Raw genomic sequence first — 8382 nt, 5'->3', positions numbered from 1 at the left:
ATTTTGACCTAGAAAAAATGAGGAGAGGACTTTCGGGACGAAGCGCCGCCGTCTCGAGGCGGAACTTGGGCAAGAGCACTTTTGCCCTCCGGCGAAGCGATTCCGCTGAGGGAACTTCCCTCCCGGTGGGGAAAATCATCGTTATCATCATCACCAACAACTATCCCATCTTGGGGAGGGCAATCTCCATCAACATCTTCAATAGCACCATCTCCTCTCAAACCCTAGTTCATCTCTTGTATTCAATCTTTGCACCGGAACCTTAGATTGGTGCTTGTGGGTGAATAGTAGTGTTGATTACATCTTGTAGTTGATTACTATATGGTTTATTTGGTTGAAGATTATAAGTTCAGATCCATTATGATATTTAATACCCCTCTGATCTTGATCATGAATATCATTTGTGAGTAGTTACTTTTGTTCTTGAGGTCACGGGAGAAATCTTGTTGCAAGTAATCATGTGAACTTGATATGTGTTCGATATTTTGATGGTATGTATGTTATGATTCCCTTAGTGGTGTCATGTGAAAGTCGACTACATGGCACTTCACCATATTTGGGCCTAAGGGAATGCATTGTGGAGTAGTTATTAGATGATGGGTCGCGAGAGTGACAGAATCTTAAACCCTAGTTTATGCGCTACTTCGCAAGGGACTGATTTGGATCCAAAAGTTTAATGCTATGGTTAGATTTTATCTTAATACTTTTCTCTTAGTTGCGGATGCTTGCGAGGGGGTTAATCATAAGTAGGAGGTTTGTTCAAGTAAGAACAACACCTAAGCACCGGTCCACCCACATATCAAATTATCAAAGTAGCGAACATAAATCAACCAACATGATGAAAGTGACTAGATGAAATTCCCGTGTCCCCTCAAGAACGCTTTGCTTATTATAAGAAACCGTTTTGGCTTGTCCTTCGCCACAAAAAGATTGGGCTACCTTGCTGCACTTTATTTACCTTTAGTGTTACTTTCTTGTTACAGAATTTCTTGCTATCGAACTATCTGTTACCAACATTTTTAGTGCTTGCAGAGAATACCTTGCTGAAAACCGCTTGTCATTTCCTTCTTCTCCCCGTTGGGTTCGACACTCTTACTTATCGAAAGACTGATTGATCTCCTATACTTATGGGTCGTCAGGGGCCCGAATGAGGTAGATTATGTGAGACTTTTTATTCGTGTTCTAGATGCACCGAAACCTAGGGTAATGTTCCCATGACTACGAATCTGTGTACTTGTTCTAGTAGTGTTGTTAGGACCCGATGAAAAAACCCTCAATAACTAGCACCGACCGTGGGGTTCTAACAATATCAGATCAGATCTATGTCTTCATTTTCATATTCATCATCAGATAATGATTCACTAAGAACAATGGCACATTGCAAGGTCACCAAGGAGAAAAGCCATGGGTCACACTAGGCAAAGACGTGGTCGATGCGCTTTTTGTTTGGCAGAAATCCAGACTCGGGGAAGGAGTACCGCGATTCATGTATCCTATGCTAACTGGAACGATAACTTTTGCAGGAGTAGAAAGCCTCCAAGATCCATGAAGGGAGGATGTTACAATCAATGAAGGTTTCTAGGGTAAATTAGAATATCCGGCTTGGAAGTTTATCAGCAGTTTGGAAAAGGGAGGTCTAAAGCAGGATTTGTGCTACCACAAAGCCATACACAAATCAATTATGTTGATTAATAGTACATTGCATACTATATACATGAACTACAAATACAAAAAGTACTGAATAACTTCAATGTAGGGACTACATGCACACCAGAGTTTAACGAGTATTTTTGGAGATCTAGCTACTCGAATAATCCTTATGAAATTAGTGTAGTGTCAATGGGAGTTTAATCTAGTTTTTATTTATCGAAATGACCTTTATAGATGATGAAAAATCTATGGGTTCATTCCACGAACATTCTGTAAGGTGTCGGGCCCAAGTAACGGGTAGGCCCGTGAAAACAACAGGCCCATGAACACATATTTTGATCAACTAGTTTTGAAACCCTAAATTTCAGTTATATAAACCCGAACATACACCAGAACATACAATTCATTCCAGCCCCCGCCGCCGCCGCCATCGACATCCTTCACTGCTGGTATCCATTATCTTCGTCGTGTTCCTCTTCTCCAGTTGTCTTGTTGTTATCGCACCTTAACACTTACCCGGGTTCATCGAACAATGACATCTCATTGCCTTATTCAATTCTGACCATCTTTTCTTTGTGGTTACAGCCGCACATGTGGATCTGAGACTCCCCTGAACAAAAAATCGGCGCTTTCTTCCATATCTGGCAAAGCATGTCAAACATACTATACATGTTTAGTGTCGTTGTCTAGACAACTATCTAGAAAACCCCACACAACTACACCTTTAGGCATCTTATCAAGGCCCCTTAGTCCAACTACTTGCTACGGCATGAGCACCCCGAACGATGAGACGCCGTTGATGGGGTCCAATGGCAAGTAAGTGGTACACGAAAAATATTGTTACTCCAAACTTTTTTTTCTTACTAAATCAAAGTAAATTTTATTTTCAGATCTATGTTATATAGTTCCTTTGGTTCTCAATCTAGTTATGGTATGTGGTTTATTGTCATTGATAACACAAATAGTTTTAGTTTATTAGGTTATTTTCAAAAAAACATTTTTTTCTTTAGTATGAGTGATTTTCCTCACAGTGGGAAATTTGTTTACTCAACTTTTTAAGTGAAGTTGAAGCAAAATCCAGGTATATCAACTTGTTGAACAATTGTTCAGTTCTGTGAAAAAGAAAGATTTGGATGTAAATCTTTTTTTTTAATGCGAATGGATGTAAATCCGGTTGCAGAATGCAGTAGCCCCATCTGAGTTACAGTACAAATCCAGTTGTAACCTGTGTACGTATATAATTAAATGTTTGCTATTGATATACTCGTGTCCCTATTTGCAATTTGAAAACCCAATTACTGTACTGCGTTAAAGGTTTGCCAAAAATGGAAGATGTAAATCCAAGTGTAAACTGCAGGTGCCCGATTAATTGCTTTTATTGATACAGCAAAGTTTTGTAGTATCCACTTGATTCTTTCCTAATTTGATTTTCGCAAGAAGAAAATGTAAATCTGATTTCTGTGCGGTGCTTAAACCCCAAATCTCTCAACTCTGAAGCGCGACGACAACGCCTGAGGTCGACACGCGCCGGAGGTCACAGCGCCGCCCCATCCCACCCGCCCAAGCCACCGCCGCCGCTGCCACGAAAGCGCCGGCCGAGAGGAAGGGTGGGGGGAAGGGGAAGGGGAAGGCGGCGGTGGAGGAGGAGGAGGCGCCAGAGCCCCAGCCTCTCCCGGCGCCCATGGCGAGCCTGCGCCCGGTGCAGGGTTTAGGGTGCGATGCGGCGGTGGGGTCGCTGGTGCCCAGCGGGAGCCGGGAGTTCAAGCTCTGCAGCAAGCACACTGAGGGTAAGCATCCGCTCTACGCCATCAGCTTCAACTTCATCGACGCCCGCTACTACGACATCTTCGCCACCGCCGGCGGCAATCGTGTAAGCCTTTTGTGGTTGCCCGCTTGCTCGATCTTTGCTCTGTCTTTAGATTTGGGAATGTTCTTAATCGTGTTGATCTTGCAGGTGACGACGTACCGTGGCCTCCCCGACGGTAACTTGGCTGTTCTGCAAGCATACATTGATGCGGACGTAAGCTCCATTACAATCTCTAGAATCTTCAGTTTATTATATTAGTTGTACTTTCTCTGAGGCTGATGAGGTCTGCATCTTATCTCAGGATGCTCAGTCATTCTACACTCTGAGCTGGGTTTCTGACCTTCGCAGCACACCACTGCTAGTGGCAGCAGGAACCAATATGGTCATTCGGGTCATCAACTGTGCCACCGGGAAGTTGTTTAAGGTATAATAGTGCCAGAGTTTTCTACTTCGTTATTGTGGCCAAGATGGATGAAGTTTCACTTGCATCAATCTACTATTCAGCTGCTTATTTGATGCCCTTTCTGAAAACAGTTACTTATTTGATAATTGTTGGTTTCCCTGTATTGTCATTCGAGATGATGATTTGGAATTTTAGGAAAAGTTGTGTTTCTGCTATGCAGTAGCTTATTTTTCTCCGAAAGAGATTGTAGACGTCAAATACTTTAGTATGTCTAGCATGGTGAAAACATGTACTCCCTCCATCCCAAAATAAGTGTCTCAACTTTACAAAGTTGAGACACTTATTTTAGGACGGATGGATACAACCTAGCAGATCTATTCTTCTGAGGTAGTAATGAAATTGGGCATATATATGATGATTCAATATCCTAAACTAATGATTACGAACGTGGAGTACGTTTCTTATTTCGTCTTACAAATCATGCAGAGTTTTATTGGCCATGGTGGTTCAATAAATGAGATCAGAACTCAACCATTGAATCCTTCGCTCTTCATTTCTGCAAGCAAGGTTGGCAGATAACCTGGTGTGATGCTGGATATACCTATGCCTTTTACCTTTCTGACGCAGTTTATATGGCCTTATAGGACGAGTCTGTTAGGCTATGGAATGTCCATACAGGGATCTGCATCTTGATTTTTGCTGGAGGAGGAGGTCACCGTCATGATGTATTGAGTGTTGTAAGTTACACCTACCTCCTATAGTGACATTGTTTTATATTACCACTCACTTCACTGCCCGAAGATATGTTTGGATTGTGTCCAAAAGCTACCCTACCAATATTTTGTTCATAATCAAAAACTTGGTCTTTGTTAGGATCATGGCCAATTTTCTGGCATGCCAATGCTCGTTTGGCCACCCTAGTTCAGTTTTCTTACCAATGTTGGACAAATTATGGGCTAGCAAAATCTTCACCAAAATTATAGCTAGCCAAATATTTGTCAAGGCTAGCTTGGACTAAATCCGAACACACTCTAAATATAGTTAAAACATGTCTTCCAGCTACTGGCATTATTGAGTGGATCAAATTTTAGTTAGTATCACTGAAAAATAAAACATGTTATCTCGGCACTAACTGTCCTTTCATTCATACTTCCGTTATATCAGGACTTCCACCCTTCTGATGTGCACCGAATTGCCAGTTGTGGCATGGATAATACAGTTAAAATATGGTCAATGAAAGGTTAGAGAACCATTTCATCGATCTTGCTTCCTATTTACATTTTATTACTGCTGATCACTGACATGTTTTGTTAATGTTGTCATAGAATTTTCGCCATACGTGAAGAAATCCTTTACATGGACTGACCTTCCATCAAAATTTCCAACAAAAGTTGTCCAATTTCCGGTATGTTAAGTATCTCTCATCTTTGAACCTGTTATTATGCAAACTTTTAGTATTGTTCTTAACCCTCTCAGCATCGTGCTGATCTATCCCCTTTCAGCTTATGACTTGCGTGGTGCATTCTAACTATGTTGACTGTACTAGGTGGCTTGGTGACTTCATCCTGTCGAAGGTAAATTGCTCATTTTTGTAGGGGAGACGAATTAGTGTGAACACAGTGCTAGAATGCTTACTGGTGCAAAATTTCAGACTATACCTGAAACCTTTAATATCATACTTTACAGTCTCTTTTTATATCAAAGATTAGTGCTGCCACCTGTTTCTCAATGCTGGTTTAATTATTTCCTGAAGGATGAAAACATCTGATCTGATTTGCCTTGAACTTGCAGAGTGTTGAAAATGAAATTGTTCTGTGGGAGCCAAAAACAAAAGAGCAGGGTCATGGCGAGGTGATGCAGTTTTACTTTTAAAGAACTATAGGGCTTAACAAATTATACTTTTGTACTGATCCAAACTAGTTCTGGTTGTGCTCCTTTGTTTATAAAAATGATGCCGGCCATACTATGTGCCTTCATCTGAAGTGATTCTTCATTCCATATGCAGGATAGCATTGATGTTCTTCAGAAGTACCCTGTGCCCGATTGTGACATTTGGTGTATCAAATTCTCATGTGATTTTCACTTCAATCAATTAGCAATAGGTAACACTTTATATTGAAATTATTATCTGCGGACATATTTCTGTATTGTATTGTACTTATGTGATTGTCAACAAGTTTCTGAGGATGGCCGTACTTGTAGACGTGAAAAAATGATATTTGTAGAAAACATGCTCGTGGCTAATTGTTTGCTCGTAAACGAACTCATCTACATGCACCCGATCGGGGTTAGATGAAATTCAAAATGTATAACTCTTGTGGTTAATCGTTTGCTCGTAATTAAACAGGCAACCGTGAAGGCAAAATCTATGTGTGGGATGTGCAGACGTGCCCTCCTGAGCTAATTACCATGTAAGTTTAACCAAGCAAGTTCAGCTATTCCCAGTTTCTCCTCCTCTGCATGTTGTGGTGGTGCTAGCTATTAACTTGTATGTTCCTGCATGTACACACTGATAATTTCCAGGCTGAGTAGTCCGCAATGCAAAATGACAATAAGGCAGACTGCAGTGTCGTTTGATGGAAGGTACATCACCATGTTCCGTTCGCCACCTCTGATCCAGTAGTACCTCTAGCATTTATTTATCCTGTACTTTTATGGATATAGCCTCTCATGTGTGCTATGTGCATCCATCATAGTTTTTCTTCTTTGAAGTCTGGTTTTGGTGTTGACGCATAAGAATTGTGTGTCACTCTTCTTCTTTTCTTCCATTCTTCAGCACGATCGTTGCCTGCAGCAAGGATGGCAGCATATACCGCTGGGACGAAGTGGAACATGAAGCTGCGAAAAATTGAAGCAACCGAAAACCACCGTGCTGTGCGGCCCCATGGCAATGCCAGCCAGTTTGAGCTTGAATTGGGGGGTTGTTGTGTGCTTACTTAGTCAATGGTACCCATCAGCCTTACTTAGTCGAAAAGCTAGGGTTTATGAGCTTATAATGTTGTAAGTTAGGATGTTGTTAATTCGATGATTTGCCGGATGTTTCAGTTTAGTATGTTTGCTCTATCATGTACCGAATGTGGGAACTAAACTTAAGTCCTCGTTGCTACTTGTTTGTTGTGCATTCCAATTGAGCTGCCTGAGCCTGCTGTTGCTCGCGTAACACACCCAAACGAAACACTTTGTTGGGTGAAGAAGAACTTCATCATAATCCTGATGCTGGAATGGCCTGAATTTCTCCGGTCGGCTTGTTGTGTCGTCTTCGTGGTCTGTTTGGAACGCGTGAATTTTACAGTAACTCTGCTTGGGATGTAAGTGGCGCCGCAAGGCCCGTTTAGTAGCTCGATAATTCATTTTCCCGGTAAAAAACTTTCTTGAACTGTTAGACCAATAAGTGGGCTTATAAATGGCACATTCCCTAAGCTCCGCGGAAATTTGTCAAGAATTGTCCATTTCTGCGTCAGTCGCGGGAGATTCATTCATGGGTCTCTACCGGTTCTTCGTTCTGTTCCTCAACTCTTTCTTTTGTACCCTGATAAGTGTTGTTCGGAAGTTGACCCGTCTCTCTCTCCCCCCTCCCTCCCGCGATGCTCCCGCGAGCGTCCGGGGGGAAACCCTAGCCGCGACGGTGCTTGTGGGCGGAGCCCATGGCTCGGATGCTCGCCAGCTATCATGGCCATGAGGGCGGCGTGGTGGCTGGTGATCGATGGTAGGTGGTGGTGGTATGGCTGTGCACATACCTATTTCGGGCTTGGATCATGCGAGCTGGGGTGAAAACCCGGTAACGACGCCCGTGGGCGTCGCCTCCTTCCTAAAGGCATCATCACGGCTACTCGATCCTCTCCGGGACACTCTAGGTGAAATCCCAAATCAATTCGATCAGGCTGTGACGGCACTCTTGTGTCGTGTCCTTCCTGAAGGCACCACTTTGTAGGCCTCGGCTCATCGATGTCCGGCTATGCTTCATTTACCTCAAGTGGTGCTTTGTTGCTTATATTTCGTTTTCTTGGTGGTATCTGGATGTAGCTGAGCTTCAACATCTATGTTTCTACCCTAGAGTGTGGTGGTATAGTGTTTGTATCCGGATGGTTGTTGTGGTCAGTGCTTTATATAAAGCACGGTACGAGCCTTTTTCGTGTGATAAGTGTTGTTCCTCAAGCCTTTCTATTCCCTTGTCAAACTTTTTCCTGAACTCGTAAGCTGTCGTTATAATCACCTAGTTACATATGACATTTGAGCAACCCCAAAGTCCATTGTACGGTACAAACTGACTAAGATACTCTCATGGTCTGAGAAACTAAAACACATGCTAACGCTCTATGTTATAACAATTGATTTCAGATGACATTATCTCAAAGTATAGCAAACAAGATTGGGTTGATTCAATATGATCGTTCTTCTAATGTCATACTCTCAATGTTCTTTCATGACTATCTTTACACTTAACGATATCCTGAGATCGAGAAAAGATGATCACCAACAACACTAGAGCCAGTCTTAGAGGCAAGACCCGGAACCTATATTT

General features: G+C 42.3%; 1 protein-coding gene across 1 annotated transcript; it reads left to right on the top strand.

Annotated features, from left to right (window-relative positions):
- Positions 1–3295: 3295 nt before the first annotated feature.
- On the top strand, positions 3296–6934 carry LOC119331844 (polycomb group protein FIE1-like). The gene is made up of 13 exons (XM_037605019.1): positions 3296–3520; positions 3605–3670; positions 3759–3881; positions 4347–4427; positions 4505–4597; positions 5025–5100; positions 5186–5265; positions 5363–5434; positions 5652–5711; positions 5866–5962; positions 6208–6271; positions 6384–6443; positions 6637–6934. Exons 1-13 carry the CDS (start codon positions 3332–3334, stop codon positions 6710–6712), a joined length of 1137 nt encoding a protein of 378 aa, XP_037460916.1. The 5' UTR covers positions 3296–3331; the 3' UTR covers positions 6713–6934.
- Positions 6935–8382: the final 1448 nt, after the last annotated feature.

The sequence above is a fragment of the Triticum dicoccoides genome, chromosome 7A (assembly GCF_002162155.2).
Source record: "Triticum dicoccoides isolate Atlit2015 ecotype Zavitan chromosome 7A, WEW_v2.0, whole genome shotgun sequence".
Classification (NCBI taxonomy): Eukaryota; Viridiplantae; Streptophyta; class Magnoliopsida; order Poales; family Poaceae; genus Triticum; species Triticum dicoccoides.
Note: the sequence above shows the minus strand (reverse complement) of the source record. Positions and strands in the feature narration are given on the sequence as shown.

Excerpts from the sequence above, each read along its gene's own strand:
- LOC119331844 (XM_037605019.1), top strand. The coding sequence starts at position 3,332 with ATGGCGAGCCTGCGCCCGGTGCAGGGTTTAGGGTGCGATGCGGCGGTG. Across the intron at positions 3,882-4,346 it reads CCACCGGGAAGTTGTTTAAG|AGTTTTATTGGCCATGGTGG; the intron begins GTATAATAGTGC and ends CAAATCATGCAG. Across the intron at positions 4,598-5,024 it reads GTCATGATGTATTGAGTGTT|GACTTCCACCCTTCTGATGT; the intron begins GTAAGTTACACC and ends CCGTTATATCAG.